This window comes from Solanum stenotomum, chromosome 2 (genome assembly GCF_019186545.1).
Source record: "Solanum stenotomum isolate F172 chromosome 2, ASM1918654v1, whole genome shotgun sequence".
Lineage (NCBI taxonomy): Eukaryota > Viridiplantae > Streptophyta > Magnoliopsida > Solanales > Solanaceae > Solanum > Solanum stenotomum.
Genome location: NC_064283.1, coordinates 55,630,740 through 55,649,740, shown reverse-complemented (window position 1 = coordinate 55,649,740; position 19,001 = coordinate 55,630,740). Strand labels below are relative to the sequence as shown.

The 19,001-nt window shown below is 35.1% G+C and overlaps 4 protein-coding genes across 4 annotated transcripts; 2 read left to right on the top strand and 2 right to left on the bottom strand.

Annotated features, from left to right (window-relative positions):
• Positions 1–4,236: 4,236 nt before the first annotated feature.
• On the top strand, positions 4,237–5,446 carry LOC125856121 (sodium/calcium exchanger NCL2-like). Its single transcript, XM_049535684.1, has 3 exons — positions 4,237–4,639; positions 5,176–5,374; positions 5,443–5,446. Exons 1-3 carry the CDS (start codon positions 4,237–4,239, stop codon positions 5,444–5,446), a joined length of 606 nt encoding a protein of 201 aa, XP_049391641.1.
• A 478-nt stretch (positions 5,447–5,924) lies between these two features.
• LOC125856120 (sodium/calcium exchanger NCL1-like) lies at positions 5,925–7,946 on the top strand. Its single transcript, XM_049535683.1, has 6 exons — positions 5,925–5,938; positions 6,022–6,265; positions 6,414–6,565; positions 6,723–6,960; positions 7,193–7,516; positions 7,616–7,946. The coding sequence occupies exons 1-6, from the start codon at positions 5,925–5,927 to the stop codon at positions 7,844–7,846; spliced, it is 1,203 nt and encodes a 400-aa protein (XP_049391640.1). The 3' UTR covers positions 7,847–7,946.
• A 176-nt stretch (positions 7,947–8,122) lies between these two features.
• LOC125856688 (putative disease resistance protein RGA1) lies at positions 8,123–11,087 on the bottom strand. Its single transcript, XM_049536296.1, has one exon. The coding sequence runs from the start codon at positions 10,713–10,715 to the stop codon at positions 8,244–8,246; it is 2,472 nt and encodes an 823-aa protein (XP_049392253.1). The 5' UTR covers positions 10,716–11,087; the 3' UTR covers positions 8,123–8,243.
• Positions 11,088–13,910: 2,823 nt separating this feature from the next.
• Positions 13,911–14,601, bottom strand: LOC125856744 (uncharacterized). The gene is made up of 2 exons (XM_049536370.1): positions 14,344–14,601; positions 13,911–14,266 (listed from the first exon to the last, which is right to left on the bottom strand). The coding sequence occupies exon 2, from the start codon at positions 14,152–14,154 to the stop codon at positions 14,008–14,010; it is 147 nt and encodes a 48-aa protein (XP_049392327.1). The 5' UTR covers positions 14,155–14,266; positions 14,344–14,601; the 3' UTR covers positions 13,911–14,007.
• Between the last annotated feature and the right edge of the window lie 4,400 nt (positions 14,602–19,001).

Below are 19,001 nucleotides of genomic sequence, written 5' to 3'. Positions count from 1 at the left end.
AAGAATTGCAAAATAGAGATTTGCTACTAGAAAATCTCACAGATGTAATCTTTAGAAGATAGAAATGATGAACCTCTTTTAAAAACCAAAAGTAGGGTTTGAGATTTGCGAGGAAGAGACCTATCGTCTTTCGTCTCAGAGAGAATAACAATCAGGATTTTCATTGGTACTTTCAAAATTTACCTAAATATCTCTATTGAGTTTGCAGTTTCATAGGCAACTAATAAAGCTTAAAATTACTTATCATCAATTATCATATAGGTAATTCCATAAATATATATATACAACTGTGTTTTTAAAATTGACGATTAAAATCAAGATTGTTTATTTCAGAACTAGAAAATTAACTACTTCTTCGTAGATTTACTTCTCAATATTCTCACTCTTCTTGATTTTTTCATGAAGTTATTTCTTTATAAGCTAATAGGTTTATCTGTCTAGAGTACGAGATTCAATCATATTTATTAGAGATAACAAACAATTAGTAAAAATATAATATACTATTTTCTACAATTTCTTGTAATATGAATAAAAATTGTAGTTTATATGATGAAGGATAAAGAAATATTGTTTATACATCCAAATAAAATTTGATGTTCTCATAAGGACGTCACTAAAGGCTTTCGATAAATTGAAATTTGATCGTGAAAGGATCAAATTATATCCGAAGAATGAAAGAAAATCTTGACACAATGATATCGTCATGTGACTAGAAAGCCGCGTCCCTTCTGCCAACTCGCATTCACTGAAATTTAGGGCACTGAGCTATTCTTTTTAACACAAAGTAAAATAAGGAAGGTGAGTCTTATCAACCCAATTTAAATACAAAATTAGTACATAACAATTAAAGAAAAAAAAGAATGAAATAATAGATTTTCCTAATATAGACTAGTATAAATTATAAAGGGAATTCATTGTTATTTCTTCATATGATTGAGATTTGATGCTCTGTCTAGTTCTATTTGTTTGTATTATTTTTCTTTATAATTTGTTTGAAAATGAATATTCTTTTAGAAATTTTTAATTCTAACTTTTCATATGATCACACATTTAAAATCATAAAATAAAATAATTTGATATACATTTTATTTTATAATTGGAAAAATGGACAAATATACCTCGAACTTTCGAAAATGGTATGTCAATATCCTCCGTCATACTTTTCGTCCATCAGAGCCCCTGTCATTCAACAATCAGTGCACATTTGCCCCTCCCACTAATGGGAGAATAATTAGTGACATGTGGCGCAATCCTACGGCTCAATTCGGTTTGACCAATTAATAAATCCAAAATTTAAATATCTGCCCAATGACACGTTTAACCCCACCCAATACCCCCATTACCCACACAAATACTAACTTATTACTCATATTCACCACAGAATTCCATGAAAATTTTCCTATAAACCCACTGTTATTTGCATAAAAATGGGTTAAATCGGAAATGACCTAGTAAATTCATTATTACCAACATCCAAGTAATTCAAGCTAACACACTTGTTCAAATCATCAGTAACTTGCCCAGAAAATGAATTGTAACCCAAAGAGAGCTTTTCCAGTGAGTTAAGTGAACAATAAACCCAAAAATTCTTTAACTCGAAAGCTCGATTTCTAATTTTCTATGACTGACCCATCGAAATTGCAAGTGATGCAGTGAACTTACTGAGAGGAGTATTGGGTTCCCAATTTTTGAATACATTGATGGTGGGCTTTGATAAAGAGGATTTGATGGATAGAGGTGTTTGAAGCTCGTTGGAAAAAACAACGGGGAAGAGAAGGAAGAAGAGAAAATAGAGAAGAAGAAAATAATGGGCGGGTTTTTAGGATTTGGGTTAAAAGATTCGTCAAATCGGGTTGAGCCATAAGATTACGCCACGTGTCACTAATTATTCTTCCGTTAGTGGGAGGGGCAAATGTGCACTGATTATTGGACGGCAGGGGCTCTGATGGATGAAAAATATGACGAAAGGTATTGACATACCATTTTTGAAAGTTCGGGGGTATATTTGTCCCTTTTCCCTTTGCAATTTGATATACATATTTTTAAGGAAAAAAGGACAAATATACCCCTCGAACTATTGTAAATGGTATACAAATATCCTCCGTCATACTTTTGGGACATTGGTGCCCCTGTCGTCTAAGAACTAAGACATATATGCCCTTCACTCTAACAGAAGACTAAATAGGGACACATGACTCAAGCTTATCCATCGATATGATATTTAATAAATGTCGGGTCAGTAGATAAGATTATGACACATGTATGTCCGTTAGTATAAAGGGTATATATGCTCTAGTTTTTGGACAACAGGGGCACCAATATCTCAAAAGTATGATGAAGGATATCTACATACTATTTACGATAGTTCGAGAGTATACTTATCCTTTTTCTCAATTTTTAATCAAGATCACAAGATTCAAACTTCATTTATTTTTGAACCTCTATATCATGTTAATATCATATAACTTGAAAAAAGAGGGACCACAATTTATTTGAGAATATATGGACATCTAGGAAATGAAATTATTATATTAAAAAAAAGGTCAAACCAAAAAGTGTTTTGTGACATTTTCCAAAACCCAATTGGGACAGGTTCCAAATATTTATTTATTTATCACACTACAAATATAATAAGATAAGTTTAAATCTAAGTTATATAAAATTCCATTTGTCTATATTCTTGTCTATTCAAGATATATATTGGCATGTTGCATTATTTTCAAATAAGTGAATATTCAATGGGCAACTATCACCAGCCATGTTAGCAATTGTAGCCACATTTGCAAGTTGCCAATTGTACCTATTTTATTATTTCCTTTTTGTAATAAAGAATTATTCAAGGATCAATATCAATATTATTCAAAATTCAAATCATAATAAGTTTCCTGTTTACTTTTCCTACTTAAATATGTTTTCATCAAAGTCTTACAATTTTATTAGTCTGTATATAAACAAAATATAAACCTTGTATAATCAGCCGGGTAACACAATATTCCAATTAAATTGGATACATATATCGTAAAGTACATCTAAGTAAATAATTCTATGAATGAATGGATCAATTCGATTTTCATATATGTCGAATCAATGGGGTTGGGTATTTATAGTGACTTAGCAAAGGGGAAAGCCTTCAGACAAAATATTAATATGGCTCGTAATCGAGATTTCTTGTTAAGGTTGAATGAATTATTCATCTGTCACATCCCTTTTGGCTGCTAGCTTTTGTATATTAAATTGTACTTCTTTGTCCATAGGTCCTAATATTTTGTACGAAGTAAAATGTTTTCTTGGAAAATAAGTTGGTTTCTAACTTATTTTCTCAGGTTTGTTTTGTGAGTGAAAAATGTTTTCTAGTGTTTGATTGATGAATAAAAAATATCTTTTATCTTTTGCTAGAGAGTAAAAAATATCTGAATTGGAACTCCACCTAATATCCGACTCGGGACTCGATCTGACACCCAATGTGGGACCCGACCTTGATTCTTGACGTAGGATCCGACCTTGACTTTCGATTCGGGACTCGATATCGACAACCAATGTGGGACCCAACCCCGACCCCGACTCTCGATTCAAAATTTGACTTTTGAATCAAGATTCAACCCTGACATCCAACCTGGGACGCGACCCTATCTCTCGATCTGGAACTTGACTTCCAAACCAAGACCTGACCTCGACATCCAATTTGCGACTCGACTTCTGAATTGGATCCAAACCTGACATCTAACCTAGAACCCGACCTTCACTCTTGATTCAAAACTCGACTCCAACATCCGACTCGAAACCCAACCTCACACTTGACTCGAGACCAAATCTGGGATCTAACTTCAAATCCTGAGTCGGGACCCGACACTCAAAACGAGATCCAATTTGATTCGGGAATCGGGAGTTGGGTCTCTAATCGAGGTCGGAAGTTGGGTCCCGAATCGAGAATTAGGAGTTCAATCCCGGATTAGTCTTGGAAATTGATACTCAAAACTTGAGTTAGGGTGAAAAGTTGAGGTATGAGGTTGAAAAAGAGTTTTCAAAAATGTTTTTTTTTTGTTTTTGTTTTGAAGTAAGTCATTTTCCTCAAATTTGAGGAAAATAATTTGATTTGAAAAACATTTAAGCAATAAAAAATAAAAAAATTGAAAAACATTTTGTGAGCATGAGGTGTTATTGTGCAACTTGATTTCTCTAGTCAACTTTAAAAGATTTAAACTTGTACAATTCTTCTTCTTTTTTTTTCCCTCAAGAATGGCTGCTACATTTTCTTTCTTCTTTGTGACAATCTTGATCTTGGTTTTCCCCATTGTCGAAGGTCGAATTCTTGAACATGAAGGTTCAGAAATTAGTAGTGAAAGGATCTCAGATGGAGTTGAACACAAACTCAAGAATCAGTCAAATTATCTAAGTCTAGGCAACTTGAAGGAACTTCCTTCAGGGGATCAATGTAATCATATATATGGTTTTTTTCCATGTGCAGAGAATATTGGAGGGTACTTATTCATGATTGTCACATTTCAGTACTTGTTGATTCTTGGTGAGAAAGTATTGGCCATTGGAAGCAACAGGCTCTTTAGTATCCTTGACACTGGTATTTTTGGTGCAAGTATCTTTCCCACACTTATAACTTGGCCAAGAATTGTTATGGCCTTTGGTAACTACTCATCTAATACTCAATTACCTTTCTAATAATCTTGGTGTCCGGGCCACAGGGTATCAGGTCCATCAAAACTCGGACATATGACAAAAAATCACCTAGTGTTTTTGCTTAACAATTAAATTCATACAATTTATGTAATATAGTATTATCCTATTTTTGTTCTTTTGCTGAATATCTCCTCAGTTAGTCCTTGCATACCCTTATAATTAGTAAATCATTTCGTATTTAGCCTTACCTCTAACATTATTCTAACATGAAATGGTTAGACTTCACGTGCCTAATTTCTATCCCTTGATCTTTTTACTATGGTTATATATTACGCTTAGATTAGAGATCCATTAGCGGTGAAAAGTGAAAATGAGAATTTAACCTAACGTCTCGGGTAAAATTAGACCAAAAGTTTAAAGTAAGACAGAGTTGCTCAACTAACATAATAATGCTGTCAATGCAGATAACATAAGCTCTTATTCATATACTGTCATCAAACAATCCTTTGTATGAAAATTCTAACTTGCCTTTGGTTTTTGCAGCATCTGGACTATTGGTTACTAGAGAGAAAGCTCAAGTATCAGTATCTTCTGCACTTGGTTCCAATGTTGGTTCTAGTGTTTTGAATCTTACTGTACTCTGGGGCATATGTGTTATACTTGGCAGACAAAATACCTCAACAAATTCAAATAGTGCAGAATCCTCCACTTCTACTTTGAAGTTGGAGGACTTGAAGGGTATGTTCATTTACCTTGAACTTAGGAAAAACAAAGATTTGAGAATCACAACTTTTTTTTTGCTACTTACAGGTAGAGGAGTCATAACAAACAATCTTACTGGTTATATAGCTGGAATCATGTTTCTCTCACTTGCACCATTCACAATAATGCTATTCGGCGATATCATCAGTTCATCTGTAGGAAAGCGCATTACCATTCTTGTTGCTCTTATTGTATCAGTCACATTTTTGCTGTCACATTTCACTTACCAGGTGATCAACAAACATCTTGATTCACCTACTAGCTTTGATGTTACATTTCTGTCATGTTAAAGTTTGTGTTTCTGATATGTGTAGATGTGGAATCCATTGATTCAACAAAAGAGTTTAGAGTACATAAAACACCAAAATCTGGTGCAAGTATTTGTGCAGCATATCCAAAGGCAAGCAAGAGGAAATCTCTTTAAAGGGGGTCATCCTGACATTAACGCGCTTAAAAGGTAATAAGATTTTTCGACATCCTTATAATGAGTTAAATTATCCACTCTTACTCTTAAGTGATCTGCATATACAATGAAGACTTACAAGTTAATACTACTATGATTCATTTAAAGTAGAAGCATTTTGATGCTAAGTTAAGCAAGTAAGTCAAGATAACTTCATTTTGCAGATTATTTACCAAAACAGACAGAGATAGGAGCCATTCAATAACAATCACTGAACTAGAAGAACTGGTAAAACAGCTTGAATCTGGAAAGGTTAACGTGGACAGTGACTTTGCCCTGTCAACACTGTCAAGAATATTCGATCAAAACAGAGATGGAAGGATAAATGAAGAAGAGTTCATTGAGGGATCCAAGAAGTTGATACAGGAAGCTAAGGACGATTCCACCTCGAAGAAATTTCTTGATGAGGCAAATTTTCTCCTCCTTTTGCTCTTTGTGACTAATATAGACTCTACTTGGCCAAATTAGAAGAATGTTGATAGAAAGAAGCTGGAATATGATCATGATTAGTTTGAGCAAGTAAAATGATTTACTTTGCAACTGCATATATATGCAGGTAGTTAAGGCATACACAGAGGGACACAAAAAAGATATAGTTAAGATTGAGGAGCTCATACCACGAGCTTTGAAGCAAATTCAGAACCAAACAATTGAATCCGAAGGCCTTCGAAATGATGATGGTAGCCCCAACATCGAATCCATTAAAAGGTATACAATATTCATTCTCTCAAGTTTTGAACCATATTTTCAAAGAACTCAGAATCTTGATCTGTACATCCAGCTGAAGTCTGTCCCAAATGAGAGTTTTTCACAGGTTCCTAAGGATCAATATCTCACTAATCTTTATCATCTGATTGTGTTACAGGCTCTTCCATAAGTTAGATGATGATCATAACAGTTATTTAATACCGTCAGAACTGGAGAAGCTAACGGAAAATGTCAAATTCAGACAGGCACGCCTGAACCACAAAACCTCTGTAAAGGAAATCATGAAGGACTTCGATCAAAATGATGATCACATGATCGATGAAAATGAGTTTCTCCGTGGTGTGACATATTGGCTTTGTAATGCCAAACAAACTATTAAAGAACATCATGATAAGGTAAAATATATTCTGGCTAAATACTCCTATATGGTGTGTGATATATGTACTAGTAGAGGCAGAGTTTAGATTTTGAGTTTATGGGTTCTGAATTATAGAAAAGAAAAAATCAACTTACTGGTTCTGGATAAATTAAGCTATTGAGTTCTGCCAACCCTATTAGCAGAAATGTTTCCCATCCTTGTACTAGTTATTTTGACAGGTACGGTTTGTTGGAATTTATTTTCTACAGGTGATGTGGGGAGAAGTTGACAAGTTCTTGGATGAAGCAGAAAGAGGAAACCATAGACGTTTCAACCACTCTTTGGTGTTAAAATGGGACATCTGCAAGTCTGTGTTACAAGTGATTTTGGGCATTGCTATATTGACACTGTGTGCAGATCCAATCATGGATAACATTATACGACTGGCGAGTGCAATTGGCGTGCCTTCTTTCTTCCTATCATTTGTCATAGGACCTTTGGCTATCAATGCAAGAACTGCAATAACGGCAATAACTTTACTATCATCAGCAAATCAGCAGAGTTGCACAACTTCTTCTTTGACATTTTCCGAGGTCTGCATATCTTTTCTCGCGAAAGTACTTACTTTCTTTCTTTGTAATTTTGTCTTAAGACTCTTGACAATTCTGTTCTTCAATTTGTTTTACAAGCAGATCTATGTGGGGGTGATCATGAACAACATTATGGGGATGTCAACTGTGTTAACTGTATTATATGCCAAAGACTTGAGATGGGAGTACTCACCTGAAGTGTTGGTATCTATGGTGATATGTGCTGTAACTGGCTCTTTTGCATTCACCCGTACCACTTATCCACTTTGGACTTGTATTGTAGCTTTCTTGTTTTATCCTATAGCACTTGCACTACTTTATATTTTACAATAGTTACAATCTAATTATTCTTGTAATTAAAATCCTCTATTCTACTCATTTATAGCTGCATATGTATGGTGGTGATGTTACTGCTTTACACTAATTACTATAATTTGGATTCATCAATCTCAGATTCTTTTATGCTTTTTTAGTATTTGTAATTTTTTAAGTTCTCTTTCTTTCAGCTTTTGTCCAAGCTAACTCATAAGAACAGCAACAAGTGAGCAAAGGAGAACAAACTAATGCAGCTATCTCTAGTTAGTATTACCAAAAGAAGAGAAGAAAGAGTAAAAAAATGTGACATGTTACTCAATTGTTTGCAATATATAAGCAAGGGAATGAACAAAGATTCTTGAATTTATCATGCTTTTATTAATGTTGGATAAATCTTGCACCTGTGTTATAACCATCATCCACCTAGCAATGGACAGTCGATTATATGGAGATTGGCATTGTGGCTGTAGATTCCTTGAGGTATCGATGCCAAAACAGGACAGTCCTCTATATACAGTCTCTGAAGTGAGGAGCAATTCGGCAGCCACTCTGGAAGCTCCATCAGGTTGGGACAATCGGCGATTCTGAAGTACTTTAATGTTGTAGGAGCAGTATCTTTAAGTTCCAATGGTAGAGTCACCAACTTAGGAAGCCCCATTAGAAGCAAGGATTGAAGACTTGTTAGGCCTGACATTCCTTCTCCATCAATCAAATCAAGTTCTTCACAGTTCCAGATCCATAACTTTTCAAGTGAAGTCAGATATCTAATACTGCTTGGAAGAGAACATAAACTTGGGCATTCATAGATACGCAAAACCCGAAGTGCAGTAAAATGCTGCACCAGTTCTGGCTGCAATTTTGGGAAACAACATTTGAAAAGAAGCAAAAATTGAAGAGAAGTGAAAACATGTTGATTCTTGATCCCTGCTGATATCTGATGTGTAGTCAAATACAAGGTCTTCAGGCTGATTAACTTTCTAAAGTCTCTTGGCAACTCCTTAAGCTGCTCACAGTTAATGAGGTTTAGGGTGTGCAGATTTACTAATTTGCTCATAGACCTTGGAAGAAACTTGATATTACCACTGTTGCTAAGGTTAAGGTATCTAAATTCCTTCAAGTGACCTATCGAAGTTGGCAACTCCTCAAGATCTAGATTGTTCAAGACTAACATCCGAAGGCATTTGAAATTTGACAACATTGTCTTGACAAAGAACTTGTTTACAGGTCCAATGTTAAAAGAATAAGAGAAAGACCTTAACTTTTGCAAAGGAAGCAAAATTCTGGGGAAGTGTTTCCTAGACATATCTTCTGCATGGAAAAATAAGTGGCGAACTCTTTCAGAAACCACGAAAGCATTGGGTTTTACATTTAAGCATTCTGCACCTGCTACTGACTGTGCAAGATCATGCACAAGATTGTGTATCTTACAAGCCAATATTTCTCCATCAAAAGCTTGTACCACATCTAGGAAGCAAAACCTTGATAGCAACTCATCAAAGTACTGATTACCGATATCTTCCAACTTCCTGTTTCTGTTTGAACTCTGTATAAATCCTTGAGCAATCCACCGATTGATAAAATCCTCCCTCGGAATTTCTTGACCTTTGGATAACATGGAGCAATAGGCAAAGCACTGTCTTAGATGTGATGGCATCTGTTCATAGCTCAATCTCAATATTGGTAAGATGTCAGATTTATTCTGTTCGATCTCCCATATCTCATTATCTCTTATTTGCAACCATTCATTCTCGTCTGTTTTCATGTACAACAACCTTCCCAAGGTTTTCACAGCCAAAGACACTCCTCCACACTTTTTCACAATTTCTTTTCCTATTTCTACTAGATTAGGAAACAAATTGTCCTGTCCTCCAAATGCACATTTCAAAAATAAAGATAAGCATTCATCATCAGCAAGGCCTCCCAAATAATAAGGCGGAACTGTTCCAGTAATCAAAGCAACCATCTTACTACGTGTAGTGACAACAATTTTACTACCTCTGGAACAATTCATCAGCAACTCCCTCAGATCCGTCCACTTGTGTTGATCTTCATTCCACACATCATCCAGCACAAGTAAATACCTTTTCTGTTGCAACACCTCTCCCAAACAACCTTGTAATTGGTCCATATCTAGGTGGTCAAAACTCTCTCCCGTTGCGGACCTCAGAATTTTCTCAATTACCTTGCTCAGATTAAAATCTTCTGAAATACTAACCCACATTCTAAGGTCAAAATTCTGAACAACCTTATTATTGTTATAAACCAACTTAACAAGTGTGGTTTTTCCAAGCCCTCCAAGTCCAACAATAGGAATCACAGAAATATTTTCCTCATCATGAGAATCTATCAGCTGTTTTACAATGTTTTCTTGATCATCATCTCTACCAATGATATCTGATGCCCTCACAAAGGAGTGTGTTTGTTCTCTACTCGTATTCTCAGCTGGAATTACAAACGTATGTTCCGTGAAGTGGAAATTTCTCCTATCATCTGCAATCTCATTCAGTAGCTCCCTGATTTCTTTTACCTTTCTGCCAATCTTGAATCGATATATAATTGGGTTTGAACTTGAAAAGAATTTTCTTACCTTCTTCCTAAAGCTTTTCTGGAAATGCATTTGCAGCAACAGTTGTGTTGATAAATCATCCATCAAATCATCGACATCATAAACAACATCTCTGAGCTTTTCCAGCCAATCTCTCACTTCATGGTTCTTTGCCTGTTGCTCGTTTGCATCTAGAAGTACAGCTTTGATGGTGGATAGAGTACTTTGGAGTTTCCTTAGCTCTATCTTAACATTCCAAGCTAGAGTGATCTCATATACAGCAATTGAAGAAACTTTAGCCAAAACTCGTTCAATGATATTGAACAAGAAAGATTCCGCCATCGATACTAAGAGTAGGATCTACATTCTCCAAGTCAACACCTCTTTGAAAAGTCATGCAGGCTTTGATAAAAGGATTGTGAACCACAAACAACTAACAGAGACAACATTTTAAGACTACTGTCTTTACTTTTGCAACTGTATAATTTCCAGTAATAAGAAAAAAGTAAATCTAGATTAATGATGGGAGACTATCTATCTTGGTTGGGAGATCGGATCAATCCCGTAGGTGGACTATAGGTTAATCTTAGTTTTGAGCCAAGTGAGGAGTATGATTCAACTAAGGAAAATATGTGATGATGAACAAAGGGTTGACTCAGAAATTTATTAACCAGAAAGTGGTGCCGTCCACTCTTGCAAATTAAATAGCTTCATGTGTCACATGGATAGAGTTTTAAGTTATGTACACCGTCCAATATAAAGAATTGTCACACCTATAAATTATGAGTTTTAGTAGAATTCAGGTCATCAATTGATATATATATATATATATATATATATATATATATTCTGATAATCTTGGAAGAATCAAGAATGTAACCAAAACAGGTAGGACCAGCCTGAGAAGAAAAAAACTATAGTATCTGATTGTCTGGTACCTACCATTTCCACTCATTATTTGGTCCACACAAATAGCAAGAGAGCTAACTAGAAAAGACATCAATATGGACTTACTGGACATACCTATTTTCATTTTTTCTTCTTGCTCGATATAGTAGGGTCCTCCTCCATGAGGTAGTGGGCGTACACTCTACCCTTCCCAGACCCCACTTTGTGGGATTTCACTGGGTATGTTGTTGTTGTTGCTCCTTAGTAGTGTCACACCAGTATGATTCTGGTTAAACGGGGCATTCCTTAGCTGGGAGACTAATGACCAAAGGCTAACACAGCGAGTCAGAATTCAAGATTACTCTTTAGAGCACTCCTTTTCTGATGACATTTGAACAATGTTTCCCGATTGAAAATTCTAAAATAGATAATGTTAAGGTTGTTGCCAATTTCTTTAGACCAACTGTTGATGCAATAACTCAATTCGCCTCTCTGATGCTTTTTCCTTCAATTGTTTGAAGTAGTATAGCAACTGTTTCTGCTATAGTTTCAACATACTCTAGCCAGAAACCTTCAACATGATGATTTTGCCTGGTGAGCCTTTAAGTTGACTCAAATCACATGTACCTAAGGATCACGGATCGCTTAGTAATGAGGTTCCTAAATCATCAAATTTCCCAAAGATGTAGCTTTAACATGTGCCCCTAATGCATTGCAATCTTAGATCAAGCAATGCAAGCCCAGATGGAATGATAAGGACTGCAGATGCAAGCAGAATAAAACACACATCTAACCGCCATTTTAGAACCATCATAGCATCATGAATTCCCCACTGAGCAGATAACGTGTAGTCGAATTCATGGAAAGAAATTCTATTAGAATGATATTCTTGTTTTCCTTCTGTCTTTGGATTTGAGGTGATAGATACACATTTATTTTCATTTTGATGAAAAAAGACTTAACTTGGTTAAGGTCATAGTGGATGGTTGATGTGTACAGGTTGCATCCCCTGGATGAAAAAAGACTGGACATTTTTTGAAGGAGACTAAAAATAGCAAAGAATGAGTGGTTTATTTGAGCATCCAACAGAACCAGACTGTCAATTTTACTCAAATCACTTGGAATAATTTTCAGTTTTAGTTATTAATCTGTCATACCATTCTCCGTTTCCCCGTTGGAGCGGATATTGTGCGTGCGCATGTATATTCATTGAACACAGAGCTACCTATTGCATTATTTAAGCTTACCATTATTGGATCTTGAGTTGAATTTTATCTAACCTGTATGAAACCAGTGGGTGCAGTTAATTCAATGATCATAGAGTTTTCTATGTACATAGACTGATACCTTCAGGACTTTTTCTACATACAATCGTTAACTTGTGATATACAAGGTAAACTGGTTTAAGATTGGATGTATCCCTCTTTGATTGCAGCTTCTGTCACCTATGACAACCACATTCATAATACACAGATTCTCATACTAGAGCCACATAATCTGACTAGCTCATTTAGATTTAGACTGAAAAAATGGCATCTCACAGTTTTTTTTTTATGACTATGGTGTCCGGGCCAGCTTTCCAAGGGATACCTGCCACCTCCCATAACTAACAGAAACAAGGTAATGGCATCTCACAGTTCCAAACTAACACAATCATTATTTGGCCACAATAAACTTAGTGAACCTTCTTAGCACAAAGTAGACAATAATGAGCCTAGCCAAATCAGTTACTCAAGGCTGCAATCTAGTCGCAGCGCAACCAGAATGCTGCCAACAAGTATCAGAGGCCAAAAAAAGGCAGCCTGGTGCAGTAAGCTCCCGCTATGTGCAGGGTACGAGGATGGGTTAGACCACAAGGGTCAATTGTACGCATCCTTACCCTGCATTTCTGCAAGAGGCTGTTTCCACGGCTCGAACCTGTGAGACTGCAATCACTAATTTAGACAACTAGTAACAGGTCAACCTTATTGCAGCTGCAAACAAATCTGGGCTGTACTTAGTAGGATGTGAAAACTGAAATGTACAATGGTATTCCAGAAAAATGCCCTGTCAAAATGAGGAAAATGACGTCCGACACTTATAGGTGGAAGTCATTTTCCTTTTACAAATATCCCCACACTTACTAAATTTCACTTGTTATGATCAATACATAAACATCACTATTGACAGTTAACATCCAAAACTATCACCAGAAACATTATCTTTATAACGTGTCCTACACCTTGTACAATTAGCTTATGCCATGTATTTGTTTTGCCATCCAATCAAACACGGAATAATCAATTTCCTAAGGGAGAACAATATTTTCCATGAAAAACATTTTCCTCCATATGGGACGCACACCAGAATCTCAAATTGCAATATGTATTATAGCCACTCAATGCACCACCAAAGCAGAATTATGGCTGCATTTTACATACATGATGCAGGTGTAGCTGCGACAAATGAATTATCTAAGAGGAAATACATAGTAGTATTCTTATCATGAAGTCTATTTAGCCCACAAATCATCAAGAACTGAATCATTTTGCTGCCAAAACAGAAATATTTGCAGATAAAGTACTAAAGACATTGGTACTTGAAGCTTCAGCTCTATCAAGCCACTGTGACCTGAAAAACCATATTCTTCTAAAACAGATGCCAAAACTTACTGTAAATGATATTTATCCATAAATTTACAAAATCTGTAAGAAGCAAGCAACAATTCACAAACAAAGGAGAAGATGATGTTTCTGTACAATATAACTCAACCAACATGAAAAGGACCAATATCACCAGTTCGAAAAGAGGCAGCAACCTCATCAGCAATAGTCAAGCAAGAGACTACCCAACCACTCAATGCCATCCACACCATCTTAGCCATCCACAGTGTTGTACTCCATGGAACCGCCATGATCCAAGATTCAGTAAACCCAAAAAAGCAATCACCTTTCTACACCAAAACCATTTATAGAAAACCCCAAATCCTCACTTCATCAAATAAATTTGACCCAAAAAGCAATCACCTTTCTACACCAAACCCATTCATAGAAGACCCCAAATCCTCACTTCATCAAATAAATTTAACCCAAAAAGCAATCACCTTTCCACACCAAATCCATATATAGAAAACCCCAAATCCTCAGTTCATACCCAAAAGGGATCCAAGATTTGTCCTTGACCAACCACCAAACTTTCAAAACAGGTTTCTGCTTCGACAGCTGCAAAGAAGTTCATACATAAGACAAAAAGTGGGAATCAAGATCCTGTGAAAATCCTTTGATTTCACAAAAGGGGTATCAATCATATTATTCACTGACTTACCATTTAAAGAATGCCATTTTTTGTGATATGGATTTGTTAACCAGTTGTAAGCCTAGTGCTGTCGGCAAAAGACAAGTGTCTCCACCTAAATAGCTAAATTTCCGCTTTGGCCCCTATTTTTTGGTATTCGAGTATTTGGTATTTAGAAACGATATGTCGAGATATCGAATACGAGTTATTGGCTAAAATCATTCCTCAACTATGACTCAAATCTAATATACATCCTTATATTATCTAAGTGAGCAAAAAATATCTTTATACTATCCAAAAAATAACAAAAATCATCCTTCAATCTATTTTTGTTAAAAAACTTATTGAACCAATAATAAAAAAATTAATTTGGTCATGTCTTGACCACGATGAGAAGATCAAAGTTACCTAAAAAGAATAAGGATATGGATAGGAAATGAATCTTTCATTCTCGAAATTTAAATTTTGTGTGTTGTTAGTTTATATGTTTTTTGCATCATCAAGTAAATTGACTTGCAACAATACATAAGTTTTGAAATATTTATACAGTAGGTTCCGATGATTAGAAAGATTATGTAAAAAAAATTCATTTTAAAAATATTATGTCCAACTATTTAGAGGTTTACTTTAATAAAATATTTAGGGTGTATGTACTATATATACAATGAAGTTTACATTTTCTACAATGTACAGAAATGCTGAAAATTTAGTGAAATTACGTAGGCGTTTAGTTATGAAAATAAAAAAATAATTACTTTATTCGAAAATTTTGAAGTTGGAGTAGTATTTGGCCATATTTTTACAAAGAATATTTAGAATTTGAATATATTTTGTCTGAATATGATTTAAACCCTTAATTTCTAAAAATTAAAAAATTCACTTAACTTGACTAGATTAACCATGTGTACATATATTCATTCGACTTGACACATTTTTTGTTGGTGGTGTGAATTTCTTAAAAATATAGACAGAAGAATGAATCTTGTAACCTTTTGGATAGTTCAAGGATGTTTTTTGTTCACTTATATAACACAAGGATGTACTTTAAGTTTAGGTCATTCTTCAGGGATGATTTTAGCCAAAAACTCTACCGTATACCATACTGAAGTATATAGTTACATAAATAACATGCACGCACGCACGCACATAAATATAATTAAAATACTAACAAATATGCAACCTAGTATTAGTATATACTAAATGCTTAGAAGTTGAAACTTTGATTACTCTATTTTGATGGAAATGTATTCGAAATTTAATTGATCGACAAAAGGAGTTGTTTGTATTTTGTTTTGAATATATATTTCTACATGTGTAGTGTGTTATTTTGTTGGAAATGTATTCGAAATTTAATTGATCGACAAAAGGAGTTGTTTGTATTTTGTTTTGAATATATATTTCTACATGTGTAATGTGTTATTTTGTTGGAAATGTATTCGAAATTTAATTGATCAACAAAAGGAGTTGTTTGTATTTTATTTTGAATATATCTTTCTACATGTTTAATGTGTTAGTATGATACAATTGAGATTTTTTTTTAATTGTCAAAGTCATAATACTCTATTATACAAGTATATATTAGTCGAAGTTGCACAAACTATGGTTATTGATTTACCATACCGTAAAATATCGAAACCGAACTTCAAATACCAAACCATTCCGAATTGAATTGGTATGGTAATGATATAATGTTTTAAAAACCGAATACCGAAATTTCAGTATCAAAACTTTAAAATACCATACCATACCATGCCCACCCCTAGGGCCCTCCTACTTTGAATGTTCATAAATAGACACTTAACTCTGTATAAAATTGAACAATCCTACGTGAAATAATACACGTAAGACCACAAATTGTCATATAGGATGCCACATAGGACACGTGTGTCTACTTGTTCAATTATATGCAAATTTAAGTAATTACTTATGCACACCAAAAGTCGGAGGACACAGTTGAGGCTAAGTCAAAAGACATTTTTATGTATTATGCCAATACAATATTAGCAAAAATTATACTAGCTCAAAAAAGTAAAGGTTAATTGACTGCGGGGTCACAAGACATCTTGTAAAGTGGTACATTTTAGGCTAATTACAATTCAAGAGCACATGAATGATAGCACATAAAATGGCTCTTCTACTGCCTGGAAATGAAGTACTTTACAAAAGGCAAAAAATGTCATTTGGTTTAACAGTTGAATCTTTATATCTCTACAAGTTTATGGATGAGAATGTTGATTACTGGCGAACATCAGTATGCATTTTATAATGCTTTGCCAATCGCGTAGCAGTTCCATTGTTAAAGACATGTTGAACGAGTTCATACTTATTGTAGATTGCGTTCAAGGACACTCACTGCTCTTTAGCTAGTTGTTCTTCCTCCTCCAATTGACGCTACGTGAAGAGAAGGAACCATTTAGGACAACAATGTATTATAACCATGAAATCAATTTTATGAGCAAATATTCACCTTGAGCAAGAAATTGGCTTCTTTTGCATGTTTCCTAACTGTACGCTTCATCTTCGTGGCCACTTCAAAATCAGGTTCATTGGATTTCAACCAGTAGCACATTATCGTCCTATCAGGTTTCCTTGGGCGATCATCAAACATCTCAACTACAGCAGGACGTGCCCTAACAGGTCTTGGCATGCCCGAGATCATGAAAGGGGAATTTCGTATCTCAGAGATGATTGTTCTNACATCTCAACTACAGCAGGACGTGCCCTAACAGGTCTTGGCATGCTCGAGATCATGAAAGGGGAATTTCATATCTCAGAGATGATTGTTCTTGCCTCATCTGCATTCTGCATCTCAACTAAAGCAGCTCATCCCATCCCTTTTAGTTCAAGGTAGGTTCGGATTAACTTGACCTGAATGACATTTCCGAACTGTTCAAGTGCAGCTTTCATAACAGACTCCTTAACCAAAGGTGAAAGATTGTCAATATAGACGCTACGTTTCACTTTATTCTCAAAGGCAGCATACTCCTCTTCAAATACAGCTTCCATGAGATGTAGAAAGTAAATTTCCCCAAAATACAAGCAATTCACCAACACCTTCAGAAAAAAACAATTATCAGGGTTCCATGATGCCACAGAAAATCATCCAAATGCAAGTGAAGCAAATTAACCATCTCACTGTAAACAACTATCAGCTCGAAACTTAATCAAATTATCATCCCTCAGACTACCACATCAGTCGAACAACGACATTACTAAATGAAATATCATCTTGACAAACAATTTGCCAACTCGCAGGAGGATTATACCATAATGAACAAAATAATGTCAATATTTATTCATTAACAGAAAGGGGAAAGACAGTTCCAACATAATAGCTTGACTATCAGAACTCACCTTTCCATGAATTTCTGATAGTACAACAACAACATACCCAGTATAATCCCACAAGTGGTGTCTAGATCGGCTAGAGTGTACATAGACCTTACCCCTACCTTGCAAATAAATAGACACTATTTTCGAGAATTTCTGATATATAGTAATCTAACTAATACTCTGTATTCCCCAAATAACTATAACAATGTGATTTTGCTACTGTGCTACTAGCCTGCATTGAATCTTAACAAAAGAATGAGACTTTTCCAATCAAACCAAATTTTCTTAAGCCAACTGTTTTCATGTTTCCTTCAACTAATGCCATTACAACCTCAAGAAGCATAGCAAAACTCGAAAAAAATAAAATAATCACAGAAGAAGAAGAATCAAATTATCTGGATTAACCAAAATGGGAATATTAACATCTTGGTCTTTCTTCTATCCCAATCTATGATCCAACCTAACCTAGCTTACAAATATAACGAAATCTCAAAATCAGCAATTATTGTATTCACATTGAGAGAAAACCCCCGAAAATTTCAGATTATTATGGTGATTTGTGAAATATCTATCCGATCCGAACAAGAAAACACACAACAAACGTCAAATCAATCGAATTGTTATCACATTTCAATCAATAAAGAAAAATGTATTGAGTAGTAAATTGAATGGAAAAGGGCTTTGGGTTTCGCCATTTTACCTCTGGATACAAGAAAATTGCTTCTTCTTAACTGCTATTGTCTGTTTGAGCTTCCATTTGAAATTCACACTGTGCACCTATCCTCTTCGTGTGAATTGGAGAATACAGTGTAATTACGCGAAAGCCAAATCCAATTACCAGGGTAGCTTTCCAAACAAGCCCTTACTATTCTTATACACCCGACCAAACAACTCACCTTCTATAATTCTTACCAAGTAGTGAAAGAATTTGCCACAGTCTAACTTGGTTAAATTCATTCTTCCACAAAGACCGTATATTTCTGGGAATAGATGAAGTCTATATTTCAGACTAGATAACAAATACAACCATCAAAGAACTTATTCATGCTACTCTACTTCTATGTTGTTCAGACTCTCCAAAGCATCTGTATAGGATCTCAAGAACAGAACCAATTCTGGAGGATCCAACTTTAG